The 22,325-nt window shown below is 50.6% G+C and overlaps 1 protein-coding gene across 1 annotated transcript; it reads right to left on the bottom strand.

Annotated features, from left to right (window-relative positions):
- Nucleotides 1–7,156: 7,156 nt before the first annotated feature.
- ARL5A (ARF like GTPase 5A) lies at nucleotides 7,157–21,033 on the bottom strand. Its single transcript, XM_021535421.2, has 6 exons — nucleotides 20,921–21,033; nucleotides 19,107–19,167; nucleotides 16,848–16,995; nucleotides 15,172–15,255; nucleotides 13,261–13,412; nucleotides 7,157–12,616 (listed from the first exon to the last, which is right to left on the bottom strand). The coding sequence occupies exons 1-6, from the start codon at nucleotides 20,964–20,966 to the stop codon at nucleotides 12,568–12,570; spliced, it is 540 nt and encodes a 179-aa protein (XP_021391096.1). The 5' UTR covers nucleotides 20,967–21,033; the 3' UTR covers nucleotides 7,157–12,567.
- Between the last annotated feature and the right edge of the window lie 1,292 nt (nucleotides 21,034–22,325).

Below are 22,325 nucleotides of genomic sequence, written 5' to 3'. Positions count from 1 at the left end.
AGGGTTTATTTGTGGAGTTTCCAGTGGAATGGCCTCAGGACCTTCCCTGCCTCTGGTCCCTCTCCCTCCAAGCCCCTCTGACTCCCCCACAAGAGTAAAACAACCACTGCAGAGTATTTCCCACCACCTCTGGAAGAGCAAACTTGCAATTCATGGGCTGTGACAGGAACTGTCCAAAGATCACAGGGGCTGCTGCAAGAGAAGGTCAAGACTTAGACCAAAGCTCAATGAATCTGCTCCAAAAATCCCAGAATAACCAGATCTTCCCACTGACAGACAATCCACGCACCTTGAGTCTCCTCCCTCTGCAGGATGCTGAACCAGAGCTCACGTGGAAATGTCACAGCCTTTAGCAAACTGCAGCCCGTGTCTGAGGTTGATTTTTAAAATATTCTCTCTCACTCTGCTGATTTAAAAGGAATATATTTATATGAAAGGTTCAAGCACCTCTGACTGTAAAACGAGGTGGGGAAAAGGCAACATGCTTCACATTCCTGATTGGCATTGCTGGGGTGGTATCTCATACCCTGAAATACAACCTGCACTAGTCCATAAAATATTAAGACTGCTGGCTGGCCGTGGCCAGGAATACTCTGCAGCAGCAGTTCCCAGGGGCAGAATGCTCTGTGAAAGGTCACTAACACAGCACTGAGGTCACCAGCACAACAGCCACCAGGAGTCATTCTTCTCTGCACTATTATTAACAGCACTGAGCAGCCACGAGGAATCTGCTGGGCTCCCACTGCGCTGCAGCAGCTCCAGACGAGAAAACCCAGAAGGTACAACTTCATTACTGCACCAACAAAGGGACATTTACTCACAATAAGGAATGGTAGCATCACAAATTACCTCCCCTCACTCCCTTGGCACTGGGCCACGCTCTCCTGGGGGACCTCTCCTCACTGGGGAACCTGCAGGAGCTCCTGAGCCAGCAGAAACTTCTGCAAATGGAGCTGACCCCACTGACGTCCCTGCAGTGATGTGAGCAGGGTCCTCACCTGAACAACTCACACCAGGAGAGCTGGAGCCAGGCTGGGAGAGCTGGGAATGTTCCCCTGGAGAAGGGAAGGATCCAGGCAGAGCTCAGAGCCCCGGGAATGTTCCCCTGGAGAAGGGAAGGATCCAGGCAGAGCTCAGAGCCCCGGGAATGTTCCCCTGGAGAAGGGAAGGATCCAGGCAGAGCTCAGAGCCCCTGGCAGGGCCTGAAGGGCTCCAGGAGAGCTGGAGAGGGACTGGGGACAAGGGATGGAGGGACAGGAGCCAGGGAATGGCTCCCACTGCCAGAGGGCAGGGATGGCTGGGAGATTGGGAATTGGGAATTCCTGGCTGGGCTGGAATTCCCCCTGGAAGTGCCCCAGGCCAGGCTGGAGCAACCTGGGACAGGGGCAGGGGTCCCTGCCTGTGGATGTTGGAGCTGGGTATCTGTGAGCCATGTGTGATTCCATGATCCCGAGATGAGCTCCAGACCTTTGCTAAGGACATTTGGGCTCCTGCCCTCACCCTCAGAGCACAAAGGCTGGAGGTGCCCCAGCCCCTGCCCAGTGCCACCCTCCGAGCTGCTCACCCTGGTCTCCCTCATCTGTCCAAAACCATCCAGGCTTTGCAATGCCCTTTTTCCCTGCAATGGGAGGGCAAGGGGGAAAAAAACCTTTATTCATGAAATAGTTTTCATTTCCAGGAGTCTGGCAGACTTTCAGCTCTTTGAAAGCCATTCCACGGGACGCTGAACTCGTGATGACTTCACGGGGCTTTTTATAAAGTGAGATAGTGGCAGTGGAGGGACAGAAGCAGCTGCACAATTGCCTGGCTGTGGCAGAGGTGGCCCAAGCACCAGAGCCTTCAGCAAACCCATCACCCCGTGGGTGCAGGAGCTCAGGGACACGCTGGGTCCCAGGGCAGGAGCCACCTCACCTTCCAGGTGGGAACGTCCTGGCATGGATCTCGAGCACATCCTCAGCATCTGCTACTGGAGGATGGGATGGTTGCATGCAATAATTCCCTTCACAGCCTGAAAATTCAGTGTTCATCTAACACGGGTTACACCACGTTGAGCCTGTTCAGTGCCGGAGATTATCTGGCAAGGATACTTTGCTGAAAAACACAATAAAGATTAAAAACCCAATCTAACTCATGCAGAAGTGTTGTTAATCCACACATTTCTGAGCAAAATACACAGAAGAAATATTTTCACGTACTGCATTTTTTTGGCTGTGACACTGCAAATCAAGTAAATAATTTTCAGGTTTGAATGGAGTTTTTCCTACAATTTTCTTACTGTTGATAGCCAGCAAAACGATCTGTGTAAAAACAACCTATCCCTTCACCGTGGAGAAATACCAGAAAACACAAAAATATCCAATTTACTGAAGGAGGTTTTTTTTAAAAAAGCAGAAACAGGATAGACTAAGGCAAGACTAAATCTAGATTGTCCCAAGCATGGCAGGAGCCCAGTGAAACAACATGAAATTGCTGTGACTGTCTGTGATAAAAGCTCATCCTGAGAGAGAAAAACTAACTTGAGGGGTTTGCTGGCGTGTGAAACGGATCATTAAATTACTGCATCACCTTTATGGGGGCTCAGAGGGGACTGGACAGGGATAACCCCAGAGCAGGGGAGGAAATGGCCCCAAGCTGGGCCAGGCTGGACACTGGGAAAATTCCTTCCTGGGAATCCCTGCCTAGCCCAGGCAGTGATGGAGGCCCCGTCCCCGGAGGGATTTGGAGCCCTGTGGCTGTGGCACGGGGGGACATGGGCAGTGGTGGCCTGGGCAGCGCTGGGGATGGTTGGACTCGATGATCCTGGAGGGTTTTTCCCTCCAATCCAAGGATTCCTTGCTCCACATGCAAAGTTTCCCCCTGTTTGCCTGGGGTAACAGCAGCTCTATGACAATGATTTCCCCAAGCCCCACCCAAGTGATTGTGCAGGGAAGGAGGGGGGCAGGGGATTTATTTTGGTGGCTGTGCTGGCCTAAGGAATTGCATTCCCTTGGATAAAACAAAACAAAACTCTTCATTTGAAGTATTGGCTATCAAAAGGAGGATCCTGCCCCCATCTGGCCTCCCTGCAAGGGAACAGCTGGAGCAAGAAATCCCCGAGTCCCAGAGCTGCAAATCCTGCTTTGGAAGGGACTCACCGGGATCATCCAACGCAGCTCCCGGCCCTGCACAGGAGATTTCCACGAAATCTTTATTTCTGCACGGGACAGCCTCAGGGATCCTTCCCAGCATCTCTGGGAAGTGCTGGCACGGGGACACCGAGTCCCCAGCCACTGTCTGTGCTCAGAAACAGAATTCCAGCTTTGGGTGCAGGTGGTGGCAGGGAAGTGCAGATCAGTGGAACTTCCTGGAGCAGCTCCGCTGGGTGGGATGCAGGTGGGTCCCTCTGTGCTGTGTGCTGGGAAATCCACCGTGCCACCCGCCAGGGCATGGCAAGGGACCTCAGTGCCCTCAGCAGAGCTGTGCCCACCACCAGGAAACACAACAATGATGGTTCCATTCCCTTTGCCTCCCGAAATCCCCCAGGTTCTGTGTCACTGCCGGGCAGAGACACCTTCAGAGCTGGGCTGGCTCTTCCCCAGGGCTCTGAGGAGGAAAAACCCAATGGTCAAAATCCTGAGAGGCCTCTTGCTTCCAGAGAAGCAGAAATAAGGTTTCATTTGAAATCTCCAAGTAGCTGAAGCCCAGATATCCTCCAGCCCCTTTGTCCTCTCCCTGCTCCAGCCACCCTGTCATTCCTTCACTGGTGCTGCTGCTCCTAGCAGGAAAACCCTGCAAGAATGGGATTTTCTCACCTTATCTCAGTTAAAAGAGATTTAACTTCACCAAAATGCACAGTTTATGCATCATCCCAGCGTTCTCTTAGGAACACCAGGGATGAATGGTCTCAACACGTGATGGGAAAATGGTTGTGCCTGGATTCAGGCTGCCCTTGCCCACAGGGTGTCCCTGTCCTCCCCAGGGGACAGCCCCAAATGCTGAACTCTGTCAGCACTCCAGGATTTTATCCTGGAGAAAAGGAAGCTCAGGGAGGACCTTATTTTTATCCACAACTTACCTGAAAGGAGGGTGCAGCCAGCTGGGGCTCAGGACCTGCTCCCAGGGAACAAGGGATGAGAGGGATATATTAAACTGGATATTTTCCCTAATATTCAGTTTAACCCTCCTCTGGCACAGCTTCAAGCTGTGCCAGAGGAGGGTTAAACTGAATATTAGGAAAAATTTCTTCCTGGAAAGGGTTGTCCAGCCCTGGAATAGCTGCCCAGAGCAGTGGTGGAGTGCCCATCCCTGTAGGACAATCCCGACATTGGGATTTCTCAGGAAGATTTGCACATCAAGGAAAATTCAGGACTTTCCTCCATTCATCACCTAACCCTGCTCGCTGCAGCACCTTTGGATCTCCAAGAAATTCCCTGGCCAGCCCCACACAGACAGTTTGGTTTATTTGTTGTTTACACAGCTCTGATTTCCACCCATTAACCCAGGCTCCAAAGCCAAACCCACAAAAATGTCTCAACATCTGTGAGGATCCTGCAGCACAAAGCTCTCCCTCCTTCAGCATTTACACTAAATCTTTATTTCTGTACAAAAATTGAGACAATTTTCATTGTTCCCATGGAAATTTGCATGACCTTTTTGCATGACCTCTTTACATGACCCCACGAGTTGCCTACATATATATACACATATTTCAAACAGAAAAAAACCCTTCCACTTCTGAAGAATGAAGGTAAAAACTGTCAGAACTGAAAAATGACTGTCAAGAATTAACTGCATTTATTGTCAATATTATTGACTAATCTGTAGCTTTACATGTATTTCATCCCCATATTAAAATAAAAGCATTCAGAATAACTCAATGCAGACTGTGCAACAAGAGCAACACAACCTGTAATTTAAAAAGTGGTAATAGCATCTAGAAAGAATTAATTATTCAATTAAAACGTATTCATTAAAAAAAAAAAAAAAAAACATTGAAGGAGAACTCAACATTCTTAACTTTTATACACTCAAAAAAAGAGCCCAAAAGTAACATTTTCTGTTCAAAAGCCTGTTCACAGTTCCATACACCAGGCACGAAGGCCTAAGGAATGCACAGCTGGGCTAAACCAGACAAAAATAAAGTGTGAGAACATTGGCTTCTCTTTTAATCACCTAATATTTAATGGATTCCAAGGAAAACTGAAGTCAGTTTTCAGAAGTTCTATCAAAGTCAAGGAATAATGGAGTTAAGAGGGACAGGCAGGAAAAGACCTGGCTTTAAGGCAGCTCAGCATTCCTTCACCCACCACAAAAATGTCCCAGGAGAATCACGAAATTTGGGTTGGAAGGGACCTTAAAGATCACTTAATTCCAACTCCCTGCCAAGGCAGGGACACTCCCGCTGTCCCAGCTGCTCCAGCCCCCGTGCCAGCCTGGCCTGGGGCACTGCCAGGGAGGCAGGGCAGGCACAGCCCCTCTGGGCAGGCGGAGCAGCACCAGGGAGGAGCTGCAGGCAGAGCCCACCCTGCTGGGAAAAGCGTGTCCCCAAGGAAACAGCTCCAGCCAGCAGAGCTGAAAGCGGAGCTGGAAGGAGCAGGAATGTGCAGAGGAATTTTGGCATCTCCTCCACCATCCCAGCGTGGGGGTTTGCTGCAATTCCTTATTCCCCAGAACTCCGAGAACTCCGTCTCTGTGCGTTATTTACAGGGAGGCATTCCATGGGATCACCCAGGGATGCAGCTGGAAGGAGCCAATATCATTCCATGGGATCACCCAGGGATGCAGCTGGAGGAACCCAAGGAGGTCATTCCATGGGATAAGCCCATGGATGCAGCTGGAAGGAGCCAATATCATTCCATGGGATAAGCCCATGGATGCAGCTGGAGGGACCCAAGGTCATTCCATGGGATCAGCCCGTGGATGCAGCTGGAAATGACCCTAAGGAGGTCATTCCATGGGATCACCCCATGGATGCAGCTGGAGGAACCCAAGGTCATTCCATGGGATCACCCCAGGGATGCAGCTGGAGGAACCCAAGGTCATTCCATGGGATCAGCCCATGGATGCAGCTGGAGGAACCCAAGGTCATTCCATGGGATCAGCCCATGGATGCACCAAGGTCATTCCATGGGATCAGCCCATGGATGCAGCTGGAGGGACCCAAGGTCATTCCATGGGATCAGCCCATGGATGCAGCTGGAGGAACCCAAGGTCATTCCATGGGATCAGCCCATGGATGCAGCTGGAAATGACCCTAAGGAGGTCATTCCATGGGATCAGCCCATGGATGCAGCTGGAGGAACCCAAGGTCATTCCATGGGATAAGCCCATGGATGCACCAAGGTCATTCCATGGGATCAGCCCAGGGATGCAGCTGGAGGAACCCAAGGTCATTCCATGGGATAAGCCCATGGATGCACCAAGGTCATTCCATGGGATCAGCCCATGGATGCAGCTGGAGGAACCCAAGGTCATTCCATGGGATCAGCCCAGGGATGCAGCTGGAGGAACCCAAGGAGGTCATTCCATGGGATCAGCCCATGGATGCAGCTGGAGGAACCCAAGGAGGTCATTCCATGGGATCAGCCCATGGATGCAGCTGGAGGAACCCAAGGTCATTCCATGGGATCAGCCCATGGATGCAGCTGGAAGGACCCAAGGAGCCCCAGGTGCCCCAGGGCTGGTGGGGCTGCAGAGCTGGGCAGGAGCAGCCTTTGCACAGCCCTGGGATCACCCAGGCTGGAAAAGTCCTCCAAGGTCACCAAGCTGTGCCCGAGCCCGCCTCGGCAGCCAGCCCCGAGCACTGAGGGCCACATCCAGCCCAGGAACACAAATCTGGGAATTTCATCCCCTGACTCAACTTTGGCTCCGTCTCTTTTGCTTCTTAAGGAGTTTCCTGCAGCCCCCCAGCGCTCACAGGTACCTGTGTGGGATTTGTGGGTATGGAAGAGGGGCACATCCCTGGGATTCAGCGTTTCTGAGGGGAAAACAACATTTCACACTCATTTTAATTCCCAGTCCGACACCAACCAGCACAGACTTATCACCAAACTTGCCCCAATCAAATTCCCCCCCATCACAGGCTGAGCAGAACAGCACATTTCACCCCAAAACCACCTAAACAGCCCCAAAAAACAGGTCAGAAATCACATATTTGCTTGAAAACTTTCACTGCAACTCCCACACACAAAGTTTAATGCAAACAGGCACATTTTACAAGTGTTTTCAACTTAAAATCATAAATACTGGTAGGTTTTAAAGAATTAGCAATTGACATCATCTATAAATGCATAAATCTGATGGTACAGAGCTCCCGAGCCCAAATTTGTATTTGCTCCACTTCAACAAGAATTAAGAGAACGGAATGAGTTCCCTTCAGCTGCATGAAAACCAGAGCCTGAAAGACAGAAAGTGGCAAAGGAGAAACAATTCAAGGAATGCTCTGATCAAATTTCAGGGAGGAAAAAAGTTGCCTAATAGAATCCTGGTTTTCCTTTACTATAATAAATAGCTCTATAAAACGTTTTGGCTAAATGGCTTCAGTGCCCATGTGTGAGTGCAGACACAGGAGCGCTCCAGCTGGGAGCTGCCAGCCCTCCCAAGGCTTGGGATTCACCTGCAGCCATCATTTTATACATTCTGAAATGAAATTTTCCTGCAGTTCAGCGCTGGCCACATCCTGGCCGCGTTTCTTTCAGGAAGATGACAAAGTCTGCAGGGGGAGAAGCACAAAAGCGATCAGGGGAAGGCGGCCCCGCTGCGGGGATGCTGACACAGAGGATGTTCCTCCCTCCCAGCCCCTGCCCAGAGCCGCCTGTACCCGGGCACCGCGGGCACAGAGTGCGCCAGGCCCCCGGGCAGCGCCGCAGAGCCGAGCCCGAGGGGTGCTGAGAGAACCGGGGGTGCTGAGACACCCAGGGGTGCTGAGAGAACCCAGGGGTGCAGAGAGAACCGGGGGTGCTGAGACACCCAGGGGTGCTGAGAGAACCCAGGGGTGCTGAGACACCCGGGGGTGCTGAGAGAACCCAGGGCTGCAGAGAGAACCAGGGGTGCTGAGACACCCAGGGGTGCTGAGACACCCGGGGGTGCTGAGACACCCGAGGGTGCTGAGACACCCAGGGGTGCTCGACACGGGCACAACGACACCAGGGCTGTCCCCATCACCCTGTCACACACCCCAGCCCCACACCTCGCCACCCACAGGCCGAGCTGGATGGATTTTTTAACCTCTGCACAAAATCCAGCTTTTCTTGGCCCCCTCCCCACTTAGACAAGGAGAGCTCGGAGCTGAAGATGTCCAAGGAAGGATTCCCAGCCTTCCAGGTAAAGCAGCATTTTCTGGCTTCCTCCACTCTCAGCTACTGAGTTTTGGACATTTCCAAATGGGAAAAGCTTAAAAAGCCCACCCAGCTCTGTCCTTACCCAAAGCCTGGCTTAAAAGGCTCAGGGTGGTAAAGTGACTCCACTGTGGATAAAGCTACAATAGAAAAATTCACTGGTAAGGCCCTCTTAAGGCAAGGAGAGAATTCCTGCTCCTGATTCTCACACATATTAAATAAAAAGCTACACTGGCAGCCCCTTACAATTCATCATTTTTGGCCATTTAATGTATTCACAAGGATATATTCAAGTCACATCTGGATTTATAACCAGGCCACATCTGCGTTACCACGAGTGCAAAGACATTTTCCTTCCTCAGTGCCACTCTTGGTGCCAGGGATCAGCCCTGCCCTGCCCAGGGCTGCCCAGCACATTCATCTCAATTAGCTGGAAACGACTTTTCAGCCCTAATTAATCTGACAGTGACAAACTTCGTGTTCCACCAGCAGTGAGGAAGGAAGCACTGCCACCAGGATTGAGTTATTTAAACAGTCCCTCGACAGGAATTCCAGCCAACCACCCCGACACAAGGACAAATTCAGTTTTTCCTGTCCCAAAGCAAACTCGGTGGTACCTGATAAATGGAAAAGTGCTTGGAATGGCAGGGATAGGAGAACTGTAACAAATTTATCCCAAATCCTGTTAAAACTTGGGTGTGGGGAGGGAAAAACCCACTCACTTCCACACACTGGGAGGCTTTTCTAGATCTGGATCTCTATTCTAAGGGAATGGGAATCGTAGCATAGGAAATAAAGCTGATTATGGAATTAGATTTAGGCACTTGAGCTGCAGATGTGGAAGGTGCTGGTCAGGTGCATTTGCCATTCACACACCTACACAATGCTCAGCAGAGCAGCTGCTCAGCCTCACAAAAAGAAAATCTATTAAAAAATGAAGCTGTTCACATTCCCCAAGTCTATTTTCCACCTCTCCTCACAATTAAAGACCCGGAAAATTCCCAGATGCCAGAAGCAGCATATTCCAGAGAAGATTTACCAAACTGATGATCTTCTGAACCAAAAGAAGTATCAGATTATTGAAATATGACCTTATTTTTTCTTTTGCTACTAAAATGCCATTTTGCAGCATTATTTCAATAACCATTTTTAAGGCTCCTCCCTTTTCCCAAGCACGAATTTCATGGAGAAAAAAGGCAAAGCTTGAAGTTCAGCTGAAGCCAAGGCAGCAGAACCCTGAGGGTGAAACAGCAGCATCACACCCCAAGGTCACACCCAGGGTAAGGCAACCCCTGCCCAGCAATCCCCAGTGGGAGCAGCACTGATGCAAAGCTCCCTGGATTTTCTAAGGACAGAGCTGGGAGAAAAATGGGAATTCCCCTGCAGGGAAAAGAAAAAAAGCTGTCAACAAGGAGCACTGACACAAAACACAAAGGGGTCGAGAGATCAAAAGTTTGGCAGCTCTTCTCAGTGGCTGAATTTAAAACATTTCTAACTTCACACACGTGCACTTCAAAGCACCCTCACAGCAAATATTCCAGGTGAGAGTCTGGAATTGATCAAAGAGTCTGGAATTGATCACAGCAACCATTCCAGGGGAGTCTAGAATTGATCACACAGGCTGGAATTGATCAGAGAGTCTGGAATTGATCACAGCAATCACTCCAGGTGAGTCTGGAATTGTCACCTCTGCTGACAAACCCCACCATCCCCACAGACTGAAAATCAACATTTAAACCCCAAAAGCCCTGGACAACACCACGATGTGTCAAGGAAACATCAGCCACCACTGAATTCTGGCCACATTTGCCCTGAAACACACCAAGTGCACAGAAAGCTGACAGCGACCCATGAGATGTCTGCAGTCGGGTTAACACCGGGTCGTTCAGTGCCCAAAACACAGAAAACAATGGAATGTTTGCATTCCAAACCCCTGGGACACAGAAAACCCTGCCTGACAGCCAGCCCTGAGCTCTGCAGTCACTCCAGGCCCTGCTGGGCTCTGTGGTCACTGGGGAAACCAAGCCAAGGTGAACCTCAGGGGCCACAGCAAGGGAAGTGGCACGGGGAGGGAAAGAGTAAAACCAGCCCGAGCGCTGTGTAAACACAGAGGATGTGCTTGCAAACAACCCACACCTGCAGCAACCACCACACCTGCACCACCTGACAGAGCTCCTGCAAATGCACAGCCAAGCAGCAGGAATCTCCACCACCAACAAGCAACAAGTCCTTTTCTCAGCAGCCAGCCCCCAGCTCACCCAGCCTGCGTGGACTCAGCCCAGGGAAGACATAAAACTCAAAAACCAAACGCTTGGGTTTAGAAGCAAGTCTGCTTTTTCTTTTTTTTTAGACTAGAAAATGTACAGTTCCATTTCATATGCAAGTGTGCACAGAGCTCTTTGCTTGTAGATACTGTCAGAGAAACTGAGAGAGTCTTTGCATTAAATTGTTAATTCTTCAAACATTGATACATTTTGCAATACACCAGTTAAATACCAAGATCTATGTGCATGCACTAGAGATATATGCATGTACACCTTAATGTTTAACAAAGACAGCAGATCCCCCACCCAGGGAGCGTTGGAGATACCAAAAATAGATTAAAAAGTTAAATTCTTTACCTGCCTTTGTTAAATACAGACTTAGAGATTGGCTCCCCTCCTTTCCCCAGGATTCCCATGCTCCCAGGGAGGTGGGTGGGCAGGAAGGCAGGAGCTGACCAGATTATCCCAGAACCAAAGAGAAGCACCTTAAAAAAGTTCAAACTAAGCTTTAGAATGTCTTTAAAATGCCTTTTCCATCCTTACCACACACGGGGGCTGAGAAAGGGAAGAACATTTTAAACACAGTTTTGTTTCATTTTGCTGAACTCCCAATGCATCTCCCACAGAAGAGCCTGACATTTCCAAGCATCCCACTGCCTTCCTAACTGCCTGGATCCTCTAAAGTGGGAATTCTGGCCCCCTGCTGCCTGGGACAGCCATCCCAGCAGGAGCTGCAGCAGGGAAAGGTGATCCTAGTGTTCTCACACTGCCTGGGGACCATGCAAGGGAGCTCTGCTTTCAAGAGTTCTGCCCTGGAACTCGTGTGGGTCACCTGGAGCTTTTCAAGTAGTGTCATCTGCTTTGTCCCCATCCAGTCGCCTCCACTGCATACTGATACATCTGCACGTTTTAATATCTGCAGGTTTTATGTAGCAAAGAGAGTTTTTCCTCTGAAAAACACTTCATTAGAGTCTGCCTTGTACGATTCCAGTGACACTTTCAAACATACTTTTGTGCCTCTTCTTTGGTTAAGAAAAAAAAAGGTACTTTTCCCTTCTTGACAGCCAAAGGTGTTTCTGCCAGACCTGAATCAACCAGCACAGCAGAGAAGGAAAGCAGTGGACAGGACCTGCAGCATCACCCAGTCCAGTGATGACCACAATAAAAGAGGAAAACCCATTTTATCTGAAACTCTTTGGCAAATTTGTTCCGTTTGCCAACCATGGAATTCGAAGCTCAATCCGTGTGCCTCAATCCATTCCAGCCTCCTCCCTAATCCAAAAATCATGTGGAAAAACAAGCAATGGGCTGAAGAGAGAGTTTGTTGATCAGGTTGTGGAGAGGCAAGGTGTGACTGGCGTTACAGCCATACAGACATGGAGGGACTGGTGACACGGGACGTGGCCGTGTCACAGATCAGCACTACTGCCAACATACTGATTCAGCTTTGCACTGGGCTGAGCAGATTGCAATTAACCTAGGACTGAGGTATAAATATACACAAATATGTACAGTACACATACAGGAGAAGAGTTTTGTAACATGGGCAGCCTCAGAAATACTGCAGAGTCAATACCGACGCCAGAGCTTCGCTCGCTGATTTACTGGAATAATGAAGCCAACAACTTCCACTAGGGAGGGCTACAGTGGGATCATAAAACTCTAAATTAAAAGCTCCTTCCTCTGGCTCCATCCTCCCCACGCCCAAGGCTGGACTGTTCCGAGGGGCAGCTTGGAAAGAAGGTTGGTCACAGCTTTGAACGTCCTGTGAGGAACCCGAACCAACCTGGAGCCCCAGGTGCTCCTGTGCCTGCTCCCAGCTCCTCTGTGAGTGTGTGTGTGTGTGTGTGTGTGTGTGTGTGTGTGTGTGTGTGCAGCTATGTAGAAAATACAGTTGCCATCAGTTCAGTATAAATACATCCATCCCACCAATCTGCCACTGGAACAGCTCTGCTGCAGCAATGTCTGTGCAAAGAGGTCATTAAAAATCATCTGATCTTCAGCCGGGACATCATCCACTCCAGTCCTTGGCACAGCCTGGGAACACAAGAGGGAACATTTAGGGGATTCTCGGGATAACTCCAAAGGTAACTCCGCAAAAGCACCAATTTAAATTCTTCCCGAGAACTCTGAATCATTTCTGGAAACTCTTCACTCCCTGTATGGCACTTCCTAGATCTTATTGTATCATCTATGGCCAGAGAATTCAGATCCCAGATCTTCACAACATGAAGTTCTCTCTAATTAGGATTATTCTTAATAAACCAGATTTCAGTTTGCCCCCACCTCATCAAGCCCAAATCATATCAAGTCTTATCTCTGTGAGGTGACATCATGGATTTGATGTAGATTTGGTGTTCTGAGCCCAAAAATCTTCTAAGTATCAAGATTATGAAGCTGTGAAGGCCCTGGCACAGGTGCCCAGAGCAGCTGTGGCTGCCCCTGGATCCCTGGCAGTGCCCAAGGCCAGGCTGGATGGGGCTTGGAGCAGCCTGGGACAGTGGTGGTGTCCCTGCCATGGCAGGGCTGGGATGGGATGAGTTTAAGGTCCCTTCCAACCCAAACCATACTGGGATTGTGGGATTCTGGACAGGGGGGGAATGTGTGTTAAACCCAAATACCACAATACAACCCCCGGAGTCATTCCAGATTCCCCTCCTGTGGACACAAATCCCTCTTACCCCTCTCCAGTGAGAGCACAGCAGGCCTGAATGTGCCACTGGTGATCCTTAATTGAAGTCAGCTTCAGGAACTGGGAGATCTCAGCTACTGTCATGCACTCCTTCACATCCTGCTTGTTAGCAAAGATCAGCAGCCCTGCTTTCTTCAAGTCCTGGGAGAAAGGAGAGGGGGTCATGGCAGAGCAGCCCTTGGAGGCAGAGGAGGGGACACCAAAGCAGGAACCAGAGCCCCAGAGCAAGGTGCTGCAGGCTGGCAGGAGCTGCAGGAAATCCTGATCCAGCCCACCAAGCAGCCAAATTCTTGCCATGGATAAGGAGGAACAACCTCAGGACAACGTTCTGCTGTGCTCCACGAGGATCAGAGCCCTGTGTTCCCCTGTACCTGAGCAGCATTCACAATTTGGAGCAGTGACTCCAAGGATAAGCTTGTTTTACCTCAAATTGCTTGGAATTACACAAAAGCACGGGTGTATTATTGAAAATCTTTCCCCTGGAAAGCAAAAAGGTGCTCCCAGGAAGCCAAGCCAGCTCAAGCACTGAGCTGCCTATCAGGCACACTCCTGTTTACAAGCAGCCAAATTAACTCCCAAATAATCAACTGCTCCAGAAAATAGCTGGAACTGAGCTGGACAACTCAATTTTGCCTTAACAGCAGCTCCATGGAAGTGGCTAGGAGAAAGAAAAGATTTTCAAGGAGCAAAGAAAAGAGATTTTAAATCAATATTTGACTTTCATTGCTGCTCTCTCCCAACGTCACAGCCACGTCTGGAGAGGGAGCCTGGGAACATCCTGCTGGGACACAAAGGGCACATTCACTGCTCCCAAATGGGCTCCACTCTGCCTGGAATTCCAGACCTCCCTGCGGCAAAATCAGCTCCTTAACACCTTCATCTTCCTTTAGAGATCAGGAAACAGAAGATGCAGGTTTTCACAACAGCCTGAGGAGTCCAGCTCTGAAATCCCAATCCTGGACAGCAGCACCAAAACCCGCCTCCCCATGCCACATTTAACACCCCACAGCCTGACCTGCTCTGTTGGAATTTACTTTATTAAAAACAATTTAAATTAAACATCAAAAATTAAAAAACAAAACCGAAACCAACAAAAAGACCCAAATAAAACAAAACAAACCACAAAAAAAAAAAACTTGAAAGAGCCTATGCAAAGCCCTTGTTTTTCCTCAAAGGAAATCCATAGGCAGGCTGTGTCCTTCCTGCAGGCTCCCAAACTGTGGCTATAGGTTAAATATAGATGGAATATTTTAGGCTATAATGCCATCATTTTTATGCCTTTTTTTTTATTCTGACACTTAAATTTGCTCAGTGTCAGCTCACACAGCCTGATCCAGTTTGCATTCAGGTCATGCCACAGATGCTGCCTGGCTTTTACATCAGCCCAGCTCAGGTTTAGACCTGACCCAGGGCTCAGATTTAAGGAGGGTCTGTACAATTTAGCAATTCCCACTCTGGAATTCCAAACACCCACAGAGCAGTGGCTGCTACAGCCACGGGCTGAAGTTCCTCCAGTTTCAGAGCTGGGTGCTCCAACACACATTGTAAAGGCTGTAAAACCTCAGGAAACTGTGAAGATATCAAAAATAATTATTAAATGATTGCAGGAAACCACGGGGTTTTATAGGCTCTAACTCAGATATAACATGGATTGAAGTACAAAACCCACAGATGTCCCTGACAGGTCCCAGCTCCTTTTCACTGGAGCACTCTGTCAGGCTACTTCTGTAATTCAGTTTTAATTAACAGCTTTGCTGGGAGCTCCACAGAAGACAGTGCAGCAGGGACAAGGCAGTTCAGGGTGTAAATCTGCTTCCGTTGGTGTGTTATCAGCCAGATAATTAAAATAAATGTTAAAATAAATACTAAAATAAATATTAAAGACACAGGGTGCACTCACCTCGTGTGCTAACATTTTATACAGCTCTTCTTTAGTCACAGAAATTCTCTCTCTGTCTGTGCTGTCCACCACAACTATCACAAACTGCAAAAAGGGAGAGTTATTAGGCAGAGAAACTCCTGCTGCTCCCACTCCCAGCCCATTATCCAGCTGGATTATCAACCCTGCTCCCAAACCTCCCTCCAGCCCAGTAATCCCACAGGCCTGGGGTTATTCACTCTTGTGCTGTGCTTTGGGTACAAAAGCAGCTCTGACACAACTTTTCACTTTCTGTTCTCCATTCTGCAGTAAAAAATTCATATTGAAAGCAAGAAAATTCTCTGTAATCCCAGACCTGGTTTTGTTCTTTGCTTGTGTAACTGAGGCACCGCACAGATCCCTCAAATAATTTGTTACAGCCTTTAAAACAAAGTGCATCATTTTTCTTTGGCTAGGACAAGAACTAACATGCAAGTAGGTATTTGCAGAGGATTAAAGAAGTCCTGAAGCTCCAAACTCCAAGAACACACTCCCAGCTTCATTCAGGCTGGAAAAGAACTTTAAGGAATCACAGCACCTCATAGGGCTGAACTGGAGAACAAAGGTAATTACTGTGACAATTGTATTTAACCACAAAAAACCCATAATTTATATAATATAAATAATTGCATTTAGATTGTATTTGATAACAGATAGGAAACCTTGATTTAAAGCATTATTTTTATGAAGTTGTGTGCTTGATAAAATTTACATACATATATTTATATGTGCATTTATATGCATATATATATATATAATATACATATGTGTGTGTGTGTGTACTGCAACTGCACCTCTGAAGAGTTCTGAAAACTCCTGGGGGTGTTTAAGCTGGTGATGACAGGAACTTGTGAGGCAGAGCTGCCAACGTTTTGGAGGAAAACTTTTGGGCTGTCAGGCAGGTTTTGGAGCACCCGCTGCAGAGAGTGACCATGGAGACAGCAAGGGGAATTCTGCAATTCCTAGAGAAGTGAGAGCAGCCCCAAAGGATGAGCAGAGCTGCAGATGGCAGCCCCAGGCCCTGTGTGGGAATCCAGGGCTTCCCTCTGGCTGCCCTGGCTGTCCTGGGACCCTGGCAGGGGTCAGGAACCCCCCTGGACAGAGCCCACAGAGACACTGGCTGTGATCTCTGGCCATGGAAAAGAGTTTTCAATCTTACAGCATGAATTACCAGCTCTGAGGGTTTGATATCAGTAATAATTAAGTGTGGCACAGGTGCAAAAGTAGAATTTTAGGATTCTAGATGAGGGGTCCAAAGGGGACAAGATGGAGGAAATTGGGTGTGCCTTGTCCTTTTTCTCCTTCTTCATGCCCTCCATGTCTCACTGTGGTGTTGGCATTTTTCTGTTGGTTCAGGCTGGGGACACACTGTCCAACGTAGGTGACAGATATTGGCACGTTCTTGTAAATGCAGCCCAGGGAGTTTCTGGTATTTAATGTTTGTCACATCCCACTGAGGGCAGAGCCCCACACGCTGCCCTGCAGGACAGAGCTGCAGAACATGTGAGAGATAAACAGAATAAACAACCTTGGAACCAGCACAGACAATTTATGATTTCTTGTTTGGCAGTGGGGCTGACAGACAGAGACTTTTACACCCTCAGAACCATCAATAGCTCAGATTCTGACAGCCCTGCCCCGTGCCCCAGCGCTGTCACCTCGGTGTTGGTGTAGTAGGTGTTCCAGGAGGAGCGCAGGGACTCCTGGCCCCCGATGTCCCACATCAGGAAGCGCGTGTTGTTCACCACGATCTCCTCCACGTTGCTGCCGATGGTGGGAGAGGTGTGAACCACCTCGTTCATGGAGCTGCACGGGGAGCAGGGAACAGGGACAGTCAGCCAAAGCCACCCGCACCCCAGGAGACAACCTCAGCAAACATCCCTGGGCAGGCAAGGTTTGATGGTGGAAGGTGCAGAAATGTAAATAAAAACAGCAATATAAAGGACTTGGTGAACTATGTAATAATCAAATTATAGAGCTGAGAGAGCACTTGTGAACAAAATGTGTTATAATTAATTAAACTGTGGAGCTGAGAGCATTTTTGCTTCAGAAGCTTTTGGGAGCACTCAGCTCTTTTTTCTCCAGGCCCATTTTGGCTCACATGGGACAGAGCAGTTGTTTTGCTTCAAGAATGTGGTTAAGCCACAAGATTTTCAAGTTTCAGCAAAACAACAACTCATCCTCCAGCCCCACCAGAAACACTTCACCCACTCCATCCCGCTCTCCTTCCAGGGCAGGCCACTAAAACCAGGCTTTCTTCACAATGCTTCATGTCCTAACTTCCTCGTCCTCTCCCCTCAGCACAGTTCAATACACAACTTTTTGAGAGAAATGCAGCCATTAAATATTTCAAATACATTGTTTAGAGATACTGAGTGTGACTTTGTCACCAAGAACACAGGTTTCACATCAAACAACCAAATGTGTGCTCTGGAGTCTCCAAAAGTTCAGACTATTTAAACTCTACTGTAACAGACAAAAAAATTAACAGTAGCTCCAAGGCAAACCATCTGTGTTCAAAAGAACTTAATTATTTTTTCTTCTGATCATCTTGATACAGCTTTTCATTTTGTATGAACCTTTTTGAAGTTCCAGCAGAGCTTTTAGTTACAGTGACAGCAATTTGAGACTTGTAATGGTGCTGGGCTATTTCCTGAAGAGGATACAGAGAGCCAGGGAATTAAGGGATGGTGCAGTGTTCTGAAAAGCAATCCCAGTTACCCTGGGCCAGTGCAAGGAGAGCTGAGCATGAGAATGGGAGAAAAAGAAGTGTCTGCAAGAGGAAAAACGGGATCTGCAAAGTTTGGGTAGGGTTACGGAGGAGTAAGTCAGGAGAATAAAGGAGCTGGGAAAGTCCTCTGGAGTCAAGATGGGTACAAAGAAGAAGGAGACAGACAGAGATCTGTATGAGGGAAAACACTGAAACTGCAGAAATAAGGGGAAGAACTGCGAGACATTTGTGGAGGAAGTGGATTAAAAACCACCAAGGACGGCCCTTGGCTGCAGGAGTTCCCAGTCTTAAGAAATACCCTTCATTCTGCTTGTGCTTTTTAACACCTCTGACTCCCTCCATAAATCACCATCACCTTCACTCTCTCTGCAGCGTGGCAGGGCACCAGCAGCCAGAAATGTTTTGGGAAAGGCAAAGCAGGCTGGAATGTGACAAACCCCAAGCACTTCCAGAAAGCCATTTTTAAATGTGGGCTTGGAGCAGCATGGCCACACGGTTTAACAGGAATTATTTCTGACTCGGGAACACTCCTCAGTGCCACACACTGCACGTGGGAAAGGGCCAACCTGTCCCCAGCACAAACAGACCTTGAGCTGCTTGTGTCACCCAGCAGTTTCTGAGCCTGTGGAGAGACTGGTGTCCTCTATCAAACTGCAGCTGGGGAACTGAGATATGGAGCTCATTCCAGCTCCGTGTAAACCAGGAGCAAGGTTAATGCAAGGCAAACACAAACCAATGCTGCTGTTGAAGGCACAGAGGTGTTGCCCTGGCTTTGTGCTGGTACCAGCCTTCCTCCTTCATCCCATCCCAAACACCGAAGTGATCTCAGCACTGGGGACACAAGTCAGGGCAGGCAGAGGTGCTTTGCCACTCACAGAGTGATCTGCCTGCTGTTTAATCTGTGGCGTGGATCAGTTTTGCAACAGTGTCCCGTGGCCAGCACTCACTACAATCATATTTTATGGGGCTGGCAGAGAGCCGAGGCCGTGACACCAAGGGTGGCTGGGAGTGTGTGGTAAGAGCAGGTGATGTGATCCCAACCCCTCTGAACAAAACCTCATTCATGCAGCACAGCCCTTCCCAAACTCCAGCCTCCCTCTGCCACCTGGAACGCTCTGAGTAGAAGCACCCACGGCCACGCAGCACACCTGGAAATGCCCCCAGCGTCCCCGCAGGTCCTACTTACAATTGGTACAGAATGGTCGTTTTCCCTGCATTGTCCAGGCCCACAATGATCACTTTGTGCTCTGCAATGAAAACAGCACGGGTAAGTCACAGCTGCTGGGTCTGCAGCAAGGTTAGTGCCACGTTTGCCACTGGTTTCCTGAGCCAACAGTGCCCAGCCCCAGGTGCCGTGGCCAGGTGTGTGTGTGGGCCAGCCCGCAAAGTTTGTGTGGGCTGGGAAGGGACTGGCAACTTCTCACCCTCCACAGAACCATTCCTGAGAGATCTCAGAAGGATGTTTCCCTTCTCTGGCTGCCAATGTCATGCTGGGATCCTCTCCCAATCTTCTGAAAGTTTTTGCAGCCTGTATCAAACTTTATCCCCCCCAGCTCTCAACTCCACTTTCAACTTTTCAGCGCCCAGCTCCACTTCCCCTTCACCCAGGCAATCTCTTGATGTTTTTGCAAACAACAGGTAAAACCCAATCAGGCTGGCGAGATCCCTGTGCCAGTCTTTCCTCCTGGGGAATAGATGTGCCCTCCAACATTTCACAGCACACATTCACCCCCTTTGCCCTTGGAGAAGTCACCAGGTGCTCCACAACCCACCTCTGACACTTTGGAGCCCAACGCCCCCATCAATTCTTGCCTCCCTTCAGCACCTCCTCTCCTGTGCATCACAAAAATGGCTGTGAACTCTGCAACTGGTGGTGTCAAGCACATCCAAAGTGATGATTTCCAGTTTGGGAGAGCACAGCCAGCTCTCAGCTCTGTTACACAACTTTCACTTGCACAACCAAGCAGACCAGTCAAGTAAAAGCTTGGTGAGAAGGGGGTTTCTCCCCTCCTTCCCCGTGTCCCTCAAGGGCGACAAAAAACATTAAAAACATGCCCAAACCTCAGACTCTCAATCCCTGCCAGCCAACGACACTCACACTGATTTATCCCTTAGGAGATGGAGGGGACAGGGGTCAGGTAAGTGGGGGTTTCTCGAGTTTGATTTTACCAATATTGTGTGGTTTTGCAGAGTTGTCTTTTATGCCCTCCAATACAAATTCCAGCTTTAATTACTTTGCATAACTGCACAATATTGTAAAAGCGTCTGCTTACCTGACCCCACATAACTAGGAACTTTTGTTTCAGGTGGGATGCTGCCAGCATAGTGGATGTTAGGAAATCAGTTGGAACAGAAGGTCTGAAGTGGGGCTGGATGCTACAAGACAAAAATATTTTGCTGTATTCGCACTACGCGTTAACGGGGACAGAACTGGGGCGTGCAACGAGCAGGTGTGAGAGTACTGAGGCTCACTCAAAACCAAATTCCAAGCACTTCAGAAACATGGAAAGGGCACCAGGAGGTGTTTTGTAGTTAAAAGTTACAACTCTCAGGAACACCTTGCTGCAAGGAGACGGGTGTTAAAAATCCCAGAATGGTTTGGGTTGGAAGAGAAACCAAAGATCATCCAGTGCCACGGGCAGGGACCCCTTCCCCTGTCCCAGGCTGACTCCAAGTGTCCAGCCTGGCCTGGGACACCTCCAGGGATCCAGGGGCAGCCACAACTGAAGCTGTAAATAACATTTACTCCGTGAACGAGCCACTTATCGAGGACTGCCACTTAAGCCACACTCTGCCGGCAGCGAGAGGAGCCCACCCGCCACGCCGCGCCCCGCTGGCACACGCCAATAATTTAACAGGCGGCTGTCAGGAAATGAGCACTCCAGCAATTGGGAAACAAAATAAATAAAAAAGGTTAAAGCCCCGAGTTGCAGGAGCCCGCGCGGCCGGCCCGGAGCGGTGTGGGTCCCTCGCGGCTGTCCCGGTGCCCGCGGGCCTCACCCTGGTGGTTGAAGAGCCTCCATATCCTGGTGAGGAGGATCCCCATCCTCGGCCGGGCGCTGCGGGCCTCGCCGGCCGCGGCTCTGCGGGGCCGCGGGCGCTCAGGGCCCGGCGCGGCGCCCCGGGTGCCGGCTGGGGCCGCGGCGGGGCCGGCGCCGCTCGGACATCGCCGCGGGGTCGGGACGGGCTCGGCGGGGCTCGGTGGGAGCGGAGCGGAGCGGAGCGGCGCCCGGGGGAGCGGAGCGGCGCCCGCGGCCGCCTCACGGACGGGCCGGGCCGGGCCGGGCGCGCTGCGCTGACGCGCGGGGGCGGCACCGCGGCCGCCATTACACGGCACCGCCTCGGCGCGCCCGGCGCAGCGGGCAGAGCCGCGGGGCTGGGGCTGAGGGAGCCCGGAGCCCATCCCGGTCCTTCCATACACCAGCGAGGGCTGCGGTGTGAGGGAGCTGAGGGAGCCCGGAGCCCGGCCTGGCTCCTGTACACCAGCGGGGCTGCGGTGTGAGGGAGCCCGGAGCCCATCCCGGTCCCCCATACACCAGCGGGGCTGCGGTGCGAGGGAGCTGAGGGAGCCCGGAGACGGCCTGGCTCCTGTACACCAGCGGGGCTGCGGTGTGAGGGAGCTGAGGGAGCCCGGAGCCCATCCTGGTCCTTCCCTACAGTAGCGAGGGCTGCGGATATGAGGGAGCCCATCCCGGTCCCCCACAGACCTGTGAGGGAGCCCGGAGCCCATCCCGGTCCCCCACAGACCTGTGAGGGAGCCCGGAGCCCATCCCGGTGCCCCATACACCTCTGAGGGAGCCCGGAGCCCATCCCGGTGCCCCATACACCTCTGAGGGAGCCCGGAGCCCATCCCGGTGCCCCATACACCTCTGAGGGAGCCCGGAGCCCATCCCGGTCCCCCACAGACCTGTGAGGGAGCCCGGAGCCCATCCCGGTCCTCCTCCCTGCCGCGGGCACCTCCCGCTTCTCAGCCGATCCCGGCAGCCGCGGCCTCGCCGCCCTCACAGCCGGGGATTCCTCCCCGGTGCGCATCGGAATAATCGTGTCCCTTCAGGTTTAAACCGTTCCTCCGAGTCCTGTCCCTCCATCCCTTGTCCCCAGTGCCTCTCCAGCTCTCCTGGAGCCCTTCAGGCCCTGCCAGGGGCTCTGAGCTCTGCCTGGATCCTTCCCTTCTCCAGGGGAACATTCCCGGGGCTCTGAGCTCTGCCTGGATCCTTCCCTTCTCCAGGGGAACATTCCCAGGGCTCTGAGCTCTGCCTGGATCCTTCCCTTCTCCAGGGGAACATTCCCGGGGCTCTGAGCTCTGCCTGGATCCTTCCCTTCTCCAGGGGAACATTCCCGGGGCTCTGAGCTCTGCCTGGATCCTTCCCTTCTCCAGGGGAACATTCCCGGGGCTCTGAGCTCT

Source organism: Lonchura striata, chromosome 8 (assembly GCF_046129695.1).
Source record: "Lonchura striata isolate bLonStr1 chromosome 8, bLonStr1.mat, whole genome shotgun sequence".
Taxonomy (NCBI): Eukaryota; Metazoa; Chordata; class Aves; order Passeriformes; family Estrildidae; genus Lonchura; species Lonchura striata.
The sequence above is the reverse complement of the archived record's forward strand: the minus strand, read 5'-3'. Positions and strand labels throughout refer to the sequence as shown.

What these genes read in the sequence shown, in the direction of transcription:
- ARL5A (XM_021535421.2), bottom strand. Translation starts at nt 20,966, where the DNA reads ATGGGGATCCTCCTCACCAGGATATGGAGGCTCTTCAACCACCAGG. An exon ending in ACGACCATTCTGTACCAATT is followed by an intron (nt 16,996 to 19,106) that starts GTAAGTAGGACC and finishes CTCCCCGTGCAG; the next exon opens with CTCCATGAACGAGGTGGTTC. An exon ending in CCTACTACACCAACACCGAG is followed by an intron (nt 15,256 to 16,847) that starts GTGACAGCGCTG and finishes CCCTTTTTGCAG; the next exon opens with TTTGTGATAGTTGTGGTGGA.